General features: G+C 44.5%; 1 protein-coding gene across 1 annotated transcript in view; it reads left to right on the top strand.

The window, feature by feature from the left end:
- The window catches only part of LOC115131426 (endonuclease/exonuclease/phosphatase family domain-containing protein 1-like), a 37,211-nt gene extending 21,845 nt beyond the window's left edge, over positions 1-15,366 (top strand). Inside the window, exons 3-7 of the mRNA XM_029663149.2 lie at positions 5,258-5,368; positions 12,350-12,484; positions 12,640-12,772; positions 12,941-13,135; positions 13,380-15,366. Of these exons, the coding sequence (XP_029519009.1) occupies positions 5,258-5,368; positions 12,350-12,484; positions 12,640-12,772; positions 12,941-13,135; positions 13,380-13,567 (762 nt within the window). The 3' untranslated portion in view covers positions 13,568-15,366. The remainder of the gene's footprint in view (positions 1-5,257; positions 5,369-12,349; positions 12,485-12,639; positions 12,773-12,940; positions 13,136-13,379) is intronic.
- The last annotated feature ends 2,417 nt before the right edge of the window (positions 15,367-17,783 follow it).

Genomic DNA, 17,783 nt, shown 5'->3' with positions numbered 1-17,783 from the left:
GGATGTTTTTCAGTAGCAGGGACTGGGAGGCTAGTCAGGATCGAGGGAAAGATGTACAGAGAGATGCTTGATAACCTGCTCCAGAGCTCGCAGGACCTCAGACTGGGGCAACAATTCACTTTCCAACAGGACAATGACCTTAAGCACACAGCCAAGACAATGCAGGAATGGCTTCGGGACAAGTCTGAATGTCCTTATGTGGCCCAGCAAGAGCCCGGACTTGAACCCAATCAAACATCTCTGGAGAGACCTGAAAATAGCTGTGCAGCGACGCTCCCCATCCAACCTGACAGAGATTGAGAGGATCTGCAGAGAAGAATGGGAGAAACTCTCCAAATAAAGGTGTGCCAAGCTTGTAGCGTCAAACCCAAAAATACTCCAGGCTGTAATCGCTGATTGAGCAGCTGCCTCCAGGGGTGATGGCACTACTACTGGACAAACCCCCAACACAAATACATTATTTGCTTGGCTTTCTATCTGTCATTTGTTTACCTTTAATCTCTGCAAATATGGTCAACACATCTTATGAGGTGTCCATCTGTGTTGCAGCATGACACACCACACGCTATGACACTATGACTAAAGCAGCAGTTTGAGTTGGCGTATTTACTGACAGTTGACATTTTTCACTGTTTAGTCACTCTAAGCATGTAGCAGTCTTGGTCACTGTTTTCTTGTTCTGTTTTGTAGTTAAGGAACCTTCTGTAGTTTATGGTGAATTACTGAGCAATGATTCCTTTTCCCCTAAAAGATTACTCTTGGTGTTCTTCTAGTTGTTTACCAGGCTTTGCTAGTGTAAGCTTCAGAACAACTTGACTGTGTCAACCTGAGTTTCATTAGGGCTGAGGCTGACTGGCAGTAGGCACTTTCACATACACATTTCTTAGCCCAGTGCTATCATTAAACCTAGGTTAAATCTGACCAAGGTGACTTACCCTTGTTTCACCCAAGCACTTGTTAACCCTGAGCTAACCAAACAGCAATCAGTAGTAGAGTAACATGGTGGAGGTAACCATCATCTAGTCAGTTGGTTACATCACAACACACACCCACACTATTTACAATGTTCACCCTTACGAACACCCCCCACAATATTGTTGTCTATCTTGCTGTTTCACACTCCCACACATTTCCTTTTTTCTTTCCCTCAGACTAGTACTGTATTTATCTATTGTGTAACAATAGTGAAACGTGGTAGTGGTGTGGATTTGCTATGCTTCCATGACAACAAGTAACGATCTGGAATAAAGCACTCACTGCTGCTAAAACATCCAATGTATCCATGGTGACCAGGTAGTGTTTTATGGCCCCCTGTCAGTATTGATCAAGGCTGATTAACTTTAATTAGGGCTGCCCCCCTTTTGAAGGCCCTTTGACTGAGCCATCCCCCTGGTTGATCAGTCTCAACTTACTGTTGCGAGTTACAATAGGTGCAATTTTGAAATTTGATGGTGCATTAAGTTTTTCTCTTATGTCAGTCACTGTTAGTCAGTTAGTCCATGTCAACTAAATATTTTTTGATTGGTAAATTAGTCTAAACTTGTAGTATTCATGGATGAATTACTGCCAAGGGGGGCCACCATAGATTTGTTTGTTGTCAGTGACTAAGATGTCATTAAAAACTGCAAACATTTCTCTCCGCCCTACGGCAAAATGTGTAGAATTGCAGGAAACTTGCTTTAAAACCAAAAAGAAATGACACAACATGAACTCTACAACGTAAAAGGAGTTTTCTACGGTGGGGTATGGTGGCGCAACTGCCACCCGCAGTTCCGATTTTTCTTTTGTGACCCCCACCCCATCAGAGTTTCCCATTGTGCTAGATTAGTGGTTCCCAAACTTTTTATAGGCCTGTACCCCTTCAAACATTCAACCTCCAGCTACGTAACCCCTCTAGCACCAGGGTCAGCGCACTCTCAAATGTTGTTTTTTGCCATCATTGTAAGCCTACTACACACACACACACACACACCCTATACAATACATTTATTAAACATAAGAATGAGTGAGTATTGTCACAACCCGGCTCGTGGGAAGTGACAAAGAGCTCTTATAGGACCAGGGCACATAATAATAATAATCCATAATTTTTCTCTTTATTTAGCCATCTTACATATAAAACCTTATTTGTTCATCAAATTGTGAATAACTCACCACATAACCTCACAATGTTGGGTTGTATTGGAGAGAGTCTGTCTTAAAAAAAAATCCAGACAGTCTGTGCCTGTGTAACCGATGTGAAATGGCTAGCTAGTTAGCGGTGGTGCGCTCTAATAGACCTTGAAGTAGTTGTTCCCCTTGCTCTGCAAGAGCCGTGGCTTTGTGGAGCGATGGGTAACGAACGATGCTTCGAGGGTGGCTGTTGTCTGTGTGCAGAGGGTCCCTGGTTCGAACCAAGGTAGGGGCGAGGAGAGGGACGGGAGCTATACTGTTACATTGATGCTGTTGACCCGGATCACTGGTTGCTGCGGAAAAGGAGGTCAAAAGGGGAGTGAGTGTAACCGATATGAAATGGCTAGCTAGTTAGCGGGGTGCGCGCTAATAGCGTTTCAATTGGTGACGTCACTCGCTCTGAGACCTTGAAGTAGTTGTTCCCTTTGCTTTGCAAGGGGGCTCGAACCAGGGACCCTCTGCACACACCGCGGGTTTTGTGGAGCCGTGGGTAATGATGCTTCGAGGGTGGCTGTTGTCGATGTGTGCAGAGGGTCCCTGGTTCGAGCCCAGGTTGGGGCGAGGAGAGGGACGGAAGCTATACTGTTACACCTGTATTTAGTTTTCATGCTAGTGAGGGCCGAGAATCCACTCTCACATAGGTACGTGGTTGCAAAGGGCATCCATGTCTTAACAGCGCGATTTGCCAAGACAGGATACTCTGACCGCAGCCCAATCCAGAAATCTGGTAGTGGCTTTTGATTTATATTCAATTTTCAGAGAACCAACTTGTTGCGATTTCGATGAGGCTCTCTTGTTCAGATATCGGTAAGTGGACTGGAGGCAGGGCATGACATGGATAATGAATCCAGGTATTTGTCGTTAGTTTCGGGAAAGTACCTGCGTAATTGTGCACCCAGACACTTCGGTGCTCCGCTATCTCACATTTGACATTGTCCGTAAGCTTGTTGTCATTTGCACACAAACAATCATACAATGATGGAAAGACGTGTGTTGTCCTTGTTAATGCAGACAGAAAAGTTCTCCAACTTCTTAATCATAGCCTCAATTTTGTCCCGCACATTAAGTATAGTTGCGGAGAGTCCCTGTAATCATAGATGCAGATCTGCATAATGCAGAAAATACACATATTCAGGGGCCTTGCTTTAACAAAGTTAACCATTTTCACTGTAGTGTCCAAAACATCTTTCAATCTGTCATGCATTCCCATGGCAGCAAGAGCCTCTCGTGGATGATGCAGTGGACCCAAGTGGTGTCGGGAGCAACTGCTTGCACGCGCGTTACCACTCCGCTATGTCTCCCTGTCATGGATTTTGCACCATCAATACAGATACAGACACATCTTGACCACCAAAGTCAATTTGATGTCACAAAGCTGTCCAGTATTTAAAAAATATCCTCTTGTGTTGTCCTGGTTTCCAGTGGTTTGCAGAAGAGGATGTCTTCCTTAATTGACCCACTATAAATGTAACATGACATATACCAGAGCTGTGCCAGGCCCGCCACGTCTGTGGACTCATCCAGCTGTAACGCATTTAATTCACTAGCTTGTATGCGAAGCAGTAATTGTTTCAAAACATCTCCTGCCATGTCACTGATGCGTCGTGAAACAGTGTTTGATGAAAACATTGTCTGTATAGTGTTTTTGGCCTTTTCCCCCAGCATTGTCCCAGCCATATCCACCGCAGCAGGAAGAATTAAGTCCTCCACAATAGTATGGGGCTTGCCTGTTATAGCCACTCGGTAACTCACCATATAAGACGCTTCTAGACCCTTCCTATTAATGGTATCTGTTGCTTTTATACGTCTTACTATACATGTCTTACTATTTTTCTAATTGTCATGTTTCTAAATGTCTGCGCAAGAGGGAAGGTTTCCAGTGAGAGAGTAACGGTTAATGTGATTGGATGTTAATTATTTGACTAGGCTACCTGTATTTGACATTGTGTTATTTCGCTGAACACCAGATGGTTTAATTGTATTTTTGGCAGTGAAACAAGGCTACTCAGGTGAGGGGGGGGAGAGAAACCCTCATCCAAATGTATAGCCCCTTTGTAAAATATAAATGTACTGTTTGAAAATGTGATGGGTAAAAAAATTATGTGAATCCCATTTTTATTTTGCACTGCCCCGACGGTATTGCTTCCCCCAGTTTGGGAATAGCTGTGCTCGATGAATACATTCGCAGGTCTCGGGAGCTGTGCCAAGGCCTCCTCTATACCCACGTCTTGGTTCATCCCTGGTTGAATTATGGCTGTGTGTTTATTGTTCCTGGGTAGAGCTGCCTTCCATCCATCCTCATATCTCCCTCCACTTCTGTCGGATCCAGGCATCATGGCGATAGTAAATCCTGCTTGTTTTCTTCCGGCTGCCATTTTGAAACTTTTGTTATTAGCATCATTTATGGTGGGCTACTTGTCGCTGTGTCAGACTGAGTTGGTTCTTGACATTAATGAGGCCGACAGGAGAGGACGATGGGGTATTTATTGATGGTAGTCACACTGCGTTAAAGGCCCTCTGCTTTTCTGGTTCCCCATAGGGAAGCTCTCCCTCCGGGACTTATAGTAGACCTGGTAGCAGCTCAGCCAGGAAGAGAAGGACTTTCTCCCATTCCATCGTTGACAAACTTCAGTGACCTTTCACACGTTTCAACACTAATGGTGTCTGGTGCACCCTGAAATACATTTGGTCACTTCCTTTTTCTGAGTCTATTTCCTGTAGAATACGGTACTACTTGAGGTCATTTCAAATTGTATAATTTTGGTTTAAAGGTATCATTTGAGGAGACATTTCAGTTATATATTTCACCTCATACTAAAACAGTGCTCATTTATTTGTATGTATTTTAAATATCTTCTGTGGCTATTTTAAGAACAGATCGTAGAGGATAAATAAACATAGAGACAAAAATAGTGTTGACTGTAGTTGTGATGTACTGCTCTGTGTAGTCATACACACCCTACATCTATTGCAATGCCCACTTCATTAAAATGGAATGATGAGAATGTAGAATGACTAGTACACTATTTCAATGGTCGACTGTCCGGTGTTGTGTAATAATACGTACCCCTCTATTGTGTTGCAGTTCTGTGTGGAACTGAACCAGGGCTCGTTGGACAGCGTGCGGAAGTGGAGAGGACCACGGGGAGTATGGAAGAGTACCGTCTCTGAGAAACCCACAGGACTGTTCAACAAGGTAGGGGTACTGATTACATCACTGCACTAAACAATGTTTTCTTTCCCATTCTGTCGGTCTTTCTTGTTTCTCTTTTTCCAACTCTCTCCCGCTCTGTTCCCCCCCCCCAACCCCTCTCTCACATCCCATCTGAAACAGACCACCCATCTCAATAGTTCACACAGCCAAGATGTAAACACAGCCATTATCAGTAAAACATTTACTAACCCTATACACTCTTGAACAACCTTTCTACACTCATTAAACAGAACCAACTTAGGGGTTGTTATCGATGACCAGACGTATCAAAATAGTTCACATGATCTAAGGCCTGCTGTAGGGATCAAAGGTCTAGTACAGTATGATTTAAAAGGGGGTTGATTTATGGGACCCTTTTTAGAGGACCTTTCAGTTCCCAGAATGTCTGTCTTAAACCACTAAGAATCTCTCTGAGAGGACACACACACACTCTGTCTTCCCGACCACCAGAAGGCGTAAATAGCAGTGTTTATCCTCAGAGGAAGTTAGTCCTGATATAAAATAAATGTATATAGCCCTTTGTACATAAGCTGATATCTCAAAGTGCTGTATAGAAACCCAGCCTAAAACCCCAAACAGCAAGCAATGCAGGTGTTGAAGCACATTGGCTAGGAAAAACTCCCTAGAAAGGCCAAAACCTAGGAAGAAACCTAGAGAGGAACCAGGCTATGAGGGGTGGCCAGTCCTCTTCTAGCTGTGCCAGGTGGAGATTATAACAGAACATGGCCAAGATGTTCAAATGTTCATAAATGACCAGCATGGTCAAATAATAGGTCTGGGACAGGTAGCACGTCCGGTGAACAGGTCAGGATTCCATAGCCGCAGGCAGAACAGTTGAAACTGGAGCAGCAGCATGGCCAGGTGGACAGGGGACAGCAAGGAGTCATCATGCCAGGTAGTCCTGAGGCATGGTCCTAGGGCTCAGGCGCCCAGGGAGAGAGAAAGAGAGAATTAGAGAGAGCATACTTTAAGTCACACAGGACACTGGATAAGACAGGAGAAGTACTCCAGATATAACAAACTGACCCTAGCCCCCCCGACACAAAGTACTGCAGCATAAATACTGGAGGCTGAGACAGGAGGGCATGAAAGGGCACCAGTAAGCCAGTGACTCAGCCTCTGTAATAGGGTTAGAGGCAGAAAATCCCAATGGAAAGAGGGGAACCGGCCAGGCAGAGAGAGCAAGGGCACTTCGTTGCTCCAGAGCCTTTCCGTTCATCTTCACACTCCTGGGCCAGACTACAGTCAATCATATGACCCACTGAAGAGATGAGTCTTCAGCAAAGACTTAAAGGTTGAGCCCGAGTTTGCGTCTCTCACATGGGTAGGCAGACCATTCCATAAAAATGGAGCTCTATAGGAGAAAGCCCTGCCTCCAGCTGTTTGCTTCGAAATTCTAGGGACAATTAGGAGGCCTGCGTCTTGTGAAAGTAGCGTATGTGTAGGTATGTACGGCAGGACAAAATCACAGAGGTAGGTAGGAGCAAGCCCATGTAATGATTTGTAGGTTAGCAGTAAAACCTTGAAATCAGCCCTTGCCTTGACAGGAAGCCAGTGTAGGGAGGCTAGCACTGGAGTAATATGATCACATTTTTTGGTTCTCATCAGGATTCTAGCAGCCGTATTTAACACTAACTGAAGTTTATTTAGTGCTTTATCCGGGTAGCCGGAAAGTAGAGCATTGCAGTAGTCTAACCTAGAAGTAACAAAAGCATGGATTAATTTTTCTGCATCATTTTTGGACAGAAAGTTTCTGATTTTTGAAATATTACGTAGATGGGTAAAAGCTGTCCTTGAAATGGTCTTGATATGTTCGTCAAAAGAGAGATCAGGGTCCAGAGTAACGCCGAGGTCCTTCACAGTTTTATTTGAGACGACTGTACAACCATTAAGATTAATTGTTAGATTCATCAGAAGATCTCTTTGTTTCTTGGGACCTAGAACAGGCATCTCTGTTTTGTCCCGAGTTTAAAAGTAGAAAGTTTGCAGCCATCCACTTCCTTATGTCTGAAACACAGGCTTCTAGCGAGGGCAATTTTTTTGGCTTCACCATGTTTCATTGAAATGTACAGCTGTGTGTCATCCGCATAGCAGTGAAAGTTAACATGTTTTCGAATGACATCCCCAAGAGGTCAAATATAGAGGTAAAATATAACATAGTAGGGCCAAGCACAGGAAGCAGCTCTTTATGTAGTTTAATTGGTATAGGGTCCAGTATGCATCTTGAAGGTGTAGAGGCCATGATTATTTTCATCATTGTGTCAAGAGATATAGTACTAAAACACTTGAGTGTCTATCTTGATCCTAGGTCCTGCCAGAGTTGTGCAGACTCAGGACAACTGAGCTTTTGAAGGAATACGCAAATTTAAAGAGGAGTCCGTAATTTGCTTTCTAATAATCGTGATCTTTTCTCAAAGTTCATGAATTTATTACTGCTGAAGTGAAAGCCATCCGCTCTTGGGGAATGCTACTTTAGAGTTAGCTTTGCGACAGTATCAAAAATAAATTTCAGATTGTTCTTATTTTCCTCAATTAAGTTGGAAAAATAGGATGATCGAGCAGCAGTAAGGGCTCTTCGATACTGCACGGTACTGTCTTTCCAAGCTAGTCGGGCACCATTTCTGTTCCAATTTTCTGGAAGCTTGCTTCAGAGCTCGGATATTTTATGTGTACCAGGGAGCTAATTTCTTATGAGAATTTTTTTTAGTTTTTAGGGGTGCAACTGCATCTAGGGTATTGCGCAAGGTTAAATTGAGTTCCTCAGTTAGGTGGTTAACTGATTTTCGTCCTCTGACGTCCTTGGGTAGACAGAGGGAATCTGGAAGGACATCAAGGAATCTTTGTGTTGTCTGTGAATTTATAGCACGACTTTTGATGCTCCTTGGTTGGGGTCTGAGCAGATTATTTGTTGCAATTGCAAACGTAATAAAATGGTGGTCCGATAGTCCAGGATTATGAGAAAAAACATTAAGATCCACAACATTTATTCCATGGGACAAAACTAGGTCAAAATCCACTGAGTCAATGATGGCTCCAAAAGCCTTTTGGAGTGGGTCTGTGGACTTTTCCATGTGAAGATTAAAGTCACCAAAAATTTGAATATTATCTTCTATGACTACAAGGTCCGATAGGAATTCAGGGAACTCAATGAGGAACGCTGTGGACCCTTGATATAAACTTGAGCTTTATTCTGTGGTGATGCCTCCAGTCAATAAGATGGATAGTACAGATGATGTGAAGGGGAGGGGGGGTTGAAAACAAATCCTCCCCTCAGACCTCTAGTACTGTCAGCCTCCCAGCTCTGTCCTCTAGTACTGTCAGCCTCCCAGCCCTGTCCTCCCCGCTGTCCTCTAGTACTGTCAGCCTGTGTGATATAGTCTAGAGGCTGAGCTCTGTCCCCTTGTACTGTCAGCCTGTGTGATATCGATATAGTATAGAGGCCAGAGGCTGAGCTCTGTCCTCTTGTACTGTCAGCCTGTGTGGTATAGATATAGTATAGAGGCTGAACTCTGTCCTCTTGTACTGTCAGCCTGTGTGGTATAGATATAGTATAGAGGCTGAGCTCTGTCCTCTTGTACTGTCAGCCTGTGTGATATAGATATAGTATAGAGGCTAGAGGCTGAGCTCTGTCCTCTAGTACTGTCAGCCTCCCAGCTCTGTCCTTTAGTACTGTCAGCCTCCCAGCCCTGTCCTCCTCTCTGTCCTCTAGTACTGTCAGCCTCCCAGCCCTGTCCTACCCACTGTCCTCTAGTACTGTCAGCATCCCACCCCTATCCTCCCCTCTGTCCTCTTGTAATGTCAGCCTCCCAGTCCTGTCCTCCCCTCTGTCCTCTTGTACTGTCAGCCTCCAAGTCAGCCTGTCAGCCTCCCAGCCCTCAGCCTCCCAGCCCTCAGCCTCCCAGCCCTGTCAGCCTCCCAGCCCTGTCAGCCTGTCAGCCTCCCAGCCCTGTCAGCCTCCCAGCCCTGTCCTCTAGTACTGTCAGCCTCCCAGCCCTGTCCTCCTCAGCCTGTGTGGTATAGATATAGTATAGAGGCTGAGCTCTGTCCTCTTGTACTGTCAGCCTCGAGACCCTGAGCCCTGTCCCTCTATACTATATCGATATCCAGTACAAGAGGCCAGAGGCTGAGCTCTGTCCTCTTGTACTGTCAGCCTAGTATAGAGGCTAGAGGCTGAGCTCTGTCCTCTAGTACTGTCAGCCTGTGTGATATAGATATAGTATAGAGGCTAGAGGCTGAGCTCTGTCCTCTTGTACTGTCAGCCTGTGTGGTATAGATATAGTATAGAGGCTGAGCTCTGTCCTGTAGTACTGTCAGCCTGTGTGGTATAGATATAGTATAGAGGCTGAGCTCTGTCCTGTAGTACTGTCAGCCTGTGTGGTATAGATATAGTATAGAGGCTGAGCTCTGTCCTGTGTGGTATAGATATAGTATAGAGGCTGAGCTCTGTCCTCTTGTACTGTCAGCCTGTGTGGTATAGATATAGTATAGAGGCTGAGCTCTGTCCTCTTGTACTGTCAGCCTGTGTGATATAGATATAGTATAGAGGCTAGAGGCTGAGCTCTGTCCTTTAGTACTGTCAGCCTCCCAGCTCTGTCCTTTAGTACTGTCAGCCTCCCAGCCCTGTCCTCCTCTCTGTCCTCTAGTACTGTCAGCCTCCCAGCCCTGTCCTACCCACTGTCCTCTAGAACTGTCAGCCTCCCAGCCTGGTCCTCCCCTCTGTCCTCTAGTACTGTCAGCATCCCACCCCTATCCTCCCCTCTGTCCTCTTGTAATGTCAGCCTCCCAGTCCTGTCCTCCCCTCTGTCCTCTTGTACTGTCAGCCTCCAACCCTGTCAGCCTGTCAGCCTCCCAGCCCTGTCAGCCTCCCAGCCCTGTCAGCCTCCCAGCCCTGTCAGCCTCCCAGCCCTGTCAGCCTGTCAGCCTGTCAGCCTCCCAGCCCTGTCAGCCTCCCAGCCCTGTCCTCTAGTACTGTCAGCCTCCCAGCCCTGTCCTCTAGTACTGTCAGCCTGTGTGGTATAGATATAGTATAGAGGCTGAGCTCTGTCCTCTTGTACTGTCAGCCTGTGTGGTATAGATATAGTATCGAGGCCAGAGGCTGAGCTCTGTCCTCTATACTATATCGATATCACACAGGCTGACAGTACAAGAGGCCAGAGGCTGAGCTCTGTCCTCTTGTACTGTCAGCCTGTGTGATATAGATATAGTATAGAGGCTAGAGGCTGAGCTCTGTCCTCTAGTACTGTCAGCCTGTGTGATATAGATATAGTATAGAGGCTAGAGGCTGAGCTCTGTCCTCTTGTACTGTCAGCCTGTGTGGTATAGATATAGTATAGAGGCTGAGCTCTGTCCTCTTGTACTGTCAGCCTGTGTGGTATAGATATAGTATAGAGGCTGAGCTCTGTCCTGTAGTACTGTCAGCCTGTGTGGTATAGATATAGTATAGAGGCTGAGCTCTGTCCTGTGTGGTATAGATATAGTATAGAGGCTGAGCTCTGTCCTCTTGTACTGTCAGCCTGTGTGATATAGATATAGTATAGAGGCTAGAGGCTGAGCTCTGTCCTATCACACAGGCTGACAGTACAAGAGGCTAGAGGCTGAGCTCTGTCCTCTTGTACTGTCAGCCTGTGTGATATAGATATAGTATAGAGGCTAGAGGCTGAGCTCTGTCCTCTTGTACTGTCAGCCTGTGTGATATAGATATAGTATAGAGGCTGAGCTCTGTCCTCTTGTACTGTCAGCCTGTGTGGTATAGATATAGTATAGAGGCTAGAGGCTGAGCTCTGTCCTCTTGTACTGTCAGCCTGTGTGATATAGATATAGTATAGAGGCTAGAGGCTGAGCTCTGTCCTCTTGTACTGTCAGCCTGTGTGATATAGATATAGTATAGAGGCTGAGCTCTGTCCTCTTGTACTGTCAGCCTGTGTGTATAGATATAGTATAGAGGCTGAGCTCTGTCCTCTTGTACTGTCAGCCTGTGTGATATAGATATAGTATAGAGGCTGAGCTCTGTCCTCTTGTACTGTCAGCCTGTGTGGTATAGATATAGTATAGAGGCTAGAGGCTGAGCTCTGTCCTCTTGTACTGTCAGCCTGTGTGATATAGATATAGATATGAGTATCAGCCTGTGTGGTGTATAGGTATAGAGGCTGAGCTCTGTCCTCTTGTACTGTCAGCCTGTGTGGTATAGATATAGTATAGAGGCTGAGCTCTGTCCTCTTGTACTGTCAGCCTGTGTGGTATAGATATAGTATAGAGGCTGAGCTCTGTCCTCTTGTACTGTCAGCCTGTGGTATAGAGGCTGAGCTCTGTCCTGTAGTACTGTCAGCCTGTGTGTATAGATATAGCTCTGTCCTCTTGTACTGTCAGCCTGTGTGGTATAGATATAGTATAGAGGCTGAGCTCTGTCCTCTTGTACTGTCAGCCTGTGTGATATAGATATAGTATAGAGGCTAGAGGCTGAGCTCTGTCCTCTTGTACTGTCAGCCTGTGTGATATAGATATAGTATAGAGGCTAGAGGCTGAGCTCTGTCCTCTTGTACTGTCAGCCTGTGTGATATAGTATAGAGGCTAGAGGCTGAGCTCTGTCCTCTTGTACTGTCAGCCTGTGTGGTATAGATATAATATAGAGGCTGAGCTCTGTCCTCTTGTACTGTCAGCCTGTGTGGTATAGAGGCTAGAGGCTGAGCTCTGTCCTCTTGTACTGTCAGCCTGTGTGATATAGTATAGAGGCTAGAGGCTGAGCTCTGTCCTCTTGTACTGTCAGCCTGTGTGATATAGATATAGTATAGAGGCTAGAGGCTGAGCTCTGGCTTTGAGAAGTTCACTGAAGACTGAATTGACTCTAATACTGGTTCAAGGGCATCCTGGAAGTTGAACTAGTGTTCTTTATTCCTCTCTGACTCCCTGGGGGAAGGGAGGATGTTATTTGTCTGACTGTGTCTCCTGTTGTCCTCTCTCCTCCAGGGAGTCAGTTATTCTGGGTTCCTGTGGGACAGCTCTTCTGGGATTGACCTGAAAGATGCTTCGGTCCTGGAGAGTCCTGTTGTCAACGGCAACGGGATGCACCCCCACCCCCGGCCATATCTCGCCCACTTTTATGTAAGTCAACAAGGAGTGTGTTTGGTTGGAACTCCCTAAACTGATATTACAAATAGAACGCATGAGTCATTTTATTGCCCCTATCAAAACCATTATAACCATATAATGTCCTGCCAGAGAGACTAACATCATTTTAATGGTTAATATGTGACTAGGTTGGATCGTTGGAGATGACAATGGTCAATGTCCACATGAGTGCTGGGGCTTGGGAGTCCAACTGTAGGAACCACACCTCTGAGGAAGTCAAGGCCCACAGACTGACCTCCAGGATCCAGGACACACTGAAAGGTCAGTAGCTGAAGGTCACCCTATTCTGTCTTTACTAACCTTACGTCGTCTTCCGTTATTCTTACCATCTTTCTCTTCAGTGGTTTAATGTTTTAGTTGAATTGACCTAGTTACAAAGCTAATGTAGCTACATTGCTAATGTCCATCTGTGGTTCATCTGTGTGACAGCTCAGAAGGGCCTGGTGGTGTTGGGAGACTTTGGCCTGCCCCCCCAGAGCAGTGAGCTGGACCAGCTGAGGAAGGAGAGGCTGAGCCCACTGGTGCCCCCCAACATGTTCACCAACATCAGCACCCGCTCCCCCAAGGGCTCCCTCTGTCTGGACAACATCTGGGTCAGCAAGTCACTGAAGAAGATCTACGCAGGTACGTCTGTTTGATGTCTACTGATGTAACTGTGTGTCGGTGTAACTAGAAATGGTATGAACGCTACATATTCTCACTGCATTAACATACCAATCTAACCATTGGCACATGAATGCTAGACTTGAATTTGTCTGTTAGTGTGATGAGCTTGGCTATGGAGTGATTTTAGTGCCACCAGGAATTGAATCTGAATGTGTTACCCTCTGACCTGTCTATATCTCCATGTGTGTGCTGCCCCCTGCAGGACACTGCCTGGTGGTGCGAGAGGGCCTGACCAACCCCTGGATACCTGACAATTGGTCGTGGGGTGGGGTGGTGTCCGACCATTGTCCTGTCATGGCCGAGTTCTACGTGGACGTGGCACAGAAGGAGCTGAGAAACAGAGTTTCCGTGGTAGAGAGAGGAGAAAGTATGTCGAAACACGAGCGGTGACTGTGGCTCGCGGTCGCCACAGAGATACAGAAGGAAGATTGTGGCATGGTGGATGTGATATCAGACTGACTTGACTTTGCCCTGGACTGGATCCTGCTTTGGCCTGGGTTTTGCAGTGGATCGAAGGGTGGATTTACCTGACGAATGTGAATTGAAGCACCGAGATTGCCTTTTTAGTTTCCTTTATCAATGTACAGTAGAGACTTATCATGACATTGTTTTGCAGTAAATAATTTAAAACTGATAGTGTGTTAGACATCAGTGTGCCAAAACATTTTAAAAATGTATATGAAATAAAAGGAAATGGACATTCCCTGTGCTCATCTTTGATATGAGATCCAACCACTAGAGCCCTAGCATGTTCATGTCTGTCAGTGTTATGAGCTTGGCTATGGAGTGATTTAATGCCACCAGGAATTGAATCTGAATGTGTTACCCTAATACTATACAAGCAAACACAACTAATGTGAATTTCTCATGATTATGTTGTACTTGTGCCTGTGACCTACAGTGCATTTGGAAGGTATTCTTACCTCTTCCCTTTTTCCACATTTTGTTACATTACAGCCTTATTCTAAAATTGCTGAGGAAAAAAATAAATTTAATCAATCTAGACACGCCACCCCAGAATGACAATCTACACACGCTACCCCATAATGACAAAGTGAAAACAGGCTTTTAGAATTGTTGCACATTTATTTTAAAAATTATATTATTTCCATAACTATAGCTCAGGTGCATCCTGTTTCAATTGATCATCCTAGAGATGTTTCTATAACTTGAATGGAGTCCACCTGTGGACATCTCAATTGGACATGATATGGCACAGACCTAGACTTAGACCTGTCTGTAAAAGGCACATGACAGCCCACTTGGAGTTTGCCAAAAGGCACCTAAAAGACTCCGACCATGAGAAACAAGAATCTTTGGTCTGATGAAACCAAGATTGAACTCTTTGACCTGAATGCTAAGCGTCCCATCTGGAGAAACCTGGCACCATCCCTACAGTTGTATGCTGTGGGGAGGTTTTTCAGGAGCTGGGAGACTAGTCAGGATCTAGGGAAAGATGAACAGAGCAAAGTACAGAGAGATCCTTGATGGAAAACCTGCTCAGGACCTCAGACTGGGGTGAAGGTTCACCTTCCAACAGGACAACGACCCTAAGCACACAGCCAGACCATGCAGGAGTGGCTTCGGGACAAGTCTCTGAATGTCTTTGAGTGGCCCAGCCAGAGCCTGGACTTGAACCCAATCGAACATCTCTGAAGAGACCTGAAAATAGCTGTGCAGCGACGCTCCCCATCCAACCTGACAGAGCTTGAGAGAATCTGCAGAGAAGAATGGGAGAAACTCCCCAAATAAAGGTGTGCCAAGCTTGTAGCGTCAAACCCAAGAAGACTCCAGGCTGTAATCGCTGCCAAAGATGCTTCAACAAAGTACTGAGTAATTTGTTATATATTTGCAAAAAAAACAGTTTTTGCTTTGTCATTATGGGGTATTGTGTGTAGATTGATGAAGGGACAGAATAATCCATTTTAGGATAAGGCTGTAATGTAACTAAATGTGGAAAAGGTCATGGGGTCTGAATACTTTCTGAATGCACTGTACATAACGTAGCTGTAGCCTATAGCTTCCACACTGATGCACAGTAATACTGGTACATTTGACTCTGTGAGGGAAATGGGAGGCTGGAGTTCAGCTGTTGACAAAGGAGTTGAATACTTATTGACTCAAGATGTTTCAGCTTTTCATTTTTCATTTATTTGTAAAAAATATATAAAAACATACTTCCACTTTGACATTATTGGGTGTTGTGTGTCAGCCAGTGATACGATTCTTAAGACAAAAGGCTACCTAAGGCAAAAACAAAAGGTGGGTGGGCATATAATTTGATCTAGCAACCCAAAGGTTGTGTGTTCAAATCTCGTCATGGACAACTTTAGTATTTTAGCTAATTAGCAACTTTTCAACTACTTACTACTTTTTAGCTACTTTGCTAAAAAGGACATCCAGCCAACTTGACACAACTGTGGGAAGGATTGGAGTCAACATGGGCCAGCATCCCTGTGGAACATTTTCGACACCTTGTAGAGTCCATGTGTCCACGAAGTGAGGCTGTTCTGAGGGCAAAAGGGGGAGTGCAACTCGATATTAGGAAGGTGTTCTTAATGTTTTGTAAATGCAGTGTATATCATAACCATTGCACCTGTTCTGGGTATGATGAGTTCATATTTCTGAAGTAGCCATACAACAAATTACCATGAGCTTCTCTCATTTAATTGGGCCTATTAGATAGGCTATTATAGTATTCAGTGTAGTGTTCTTGCAGAATTTACTGTAGTATTCACTGTAGTCTGCAAAAACACTACAGTGGATACTGTAGTATTTACTGTAGTATACTGTAGTATTTACAGTTAACAATGGTATAAATACTGTGGTGAAAGACAACTGTAGAATATACTATAGTAATTCATGTAGTGTTTTTGTGTATTGTAGTATACTGTAGTATTTACTGTAGGGTTTTTGTTTTATTATCTTTGACATAGAAGTGGAGGCTTTCTTCTTCAGGAAACCTACTGGAGAAATACTAAAATAAGACATTTTCCATAACCTGTAGGTAGGTAGGACTGGGGTCGGAACAGATAGTTGAGAGCTTCTGCCCTTTTCTATAATCTGTAGGGAACACAATATATGGTCTGTTGGTGGCTCAAACTGCGATATGGGGGAGGGGAATTGGCAGGGTATATGCAAATTAAACACTAGTATTTACTATTTAAAAGTGCAGTGTTATTTCAGACCGTATTGTAGTATATTGTACAGTTTTTTTGCAGATAGCACTGTAGTATTTACTATAGTATTCTACAGTATACAACATTCTATAGTAAGTACTACAATACACATGATCGATGGATCCTACAGTGTGTGGTGTAGTATTCTACAGTATACTACAGTTTCCGTTATAATTCTATAGTAAGTATTGTACTATTCTATAGTAAACTGTAGAATTGTGTCATGTGGGCAGACATTTAAGAGTATTCTTTATCAGTATCCTAAAAAAGTAGACCTGGCTTTCCAACCAGATGATTAATGTGAAAATAAGGACTATTCATCGCTGAGGTTCCTATTTTGGAAGCTGGGACATCCTGAAGGTAAGTGTGCCTGGAAAGTGTCCAGCTCTGCTCTTGCAACAGCTTATCTGTTTCAGTTCAGCCAAGTTCTTCTTTCAGTGGCACATGTCGGAGTGAACTGTGCTTGGGGGATGTTACATCCTCTGTTGCTATGGTTACATCACTGTCAACATCATGTATTACAGGATGAGGAAGTTCAGAAGGAACCTTCGGTCTGTGATGTCATGTATACAAGCATATCCTCACTAAGAGTGTGGTTATTATCGGTCAATACTGGCTCTTTTCACATTAGGATGGAATGTGTTTAAAGTAAAATGCACCTTTTATAATGTTCATAATTCTACTTTCATCATTGGTATATGATGTTGGGAGTTGAGTTGCCGCTTTCTTCCGTTTTTGAAGTGATTTCACATATCATAGTCTAATCATATCACTGCCGAATAGAGCTATGGAGAAAGTAGTGGATGGGACTGCCCTCTAGCGGTGAAAGATGTGGACTGCAGAGGCCTCCTCTCATTGAGCCCACCCACACATCAGCTGTCACACATGTCCTACAAACATTTAACCCACTTCTACCAGACAAGCTTCTAAAACTAAATGGCTCTGTGAAATATTTATGGTTGGCTTCCAAGCCATGTGAAACACGCCCTAACAAAATAAAAACTGACTCAGAATGTTTAGAAACTTGGCTTTTGACATTGTCTTGCGTAAAAAGTAGAATCTCATACATTTATTATCTGGTTTCCATGTTAAAATGAACCTGATTCCATTGTTAGTAGTATAACACAGCCAGGTCAAGCTCAACCGATAGACTATAAACACCAGTGAAGGCTGCTGAGGGGATGAAGGCTCATAATAATGGCTGAAATGGAGTCAATGGAATGGTATCAAACACATGGTTTCTATGTGGTGGATACCATGCCACTGACTCCATTCCAGCTATTATTATGAGCCGTCCTCCCCTCAGCAGCCTCCACTGATAAACACCCATATCTAACCATATAAAACACCTCCTGACCAGCCCCCACTATGAAGTTGTCTCCTCCAGTAGGACAAGCACCTATCAGTTTAACAAATCAGGGCACACC

Source organism: Oncorhynchus nerka, linkage group LG7, assembly GCF_034236695.1.
Source record: "Oncorhynchus nerka isolate Pitt River linkage group LG7, Oner_Uvic_2.0, whole genome shotgun sequence".
In the NCBI taxonomy this organism is placed as follows: Eukaryota; Metazoa; Chordata; class Actinopteri; order Salmoniformes; family Salmonidae; genus Oncorhynchus; species Oncorhynchus nerka.
The sequence above is the reverse complement of the archived record's forward strand: the minus strand, read 5'-3'. Positions and strand labels throughout refer to the sequence as shown.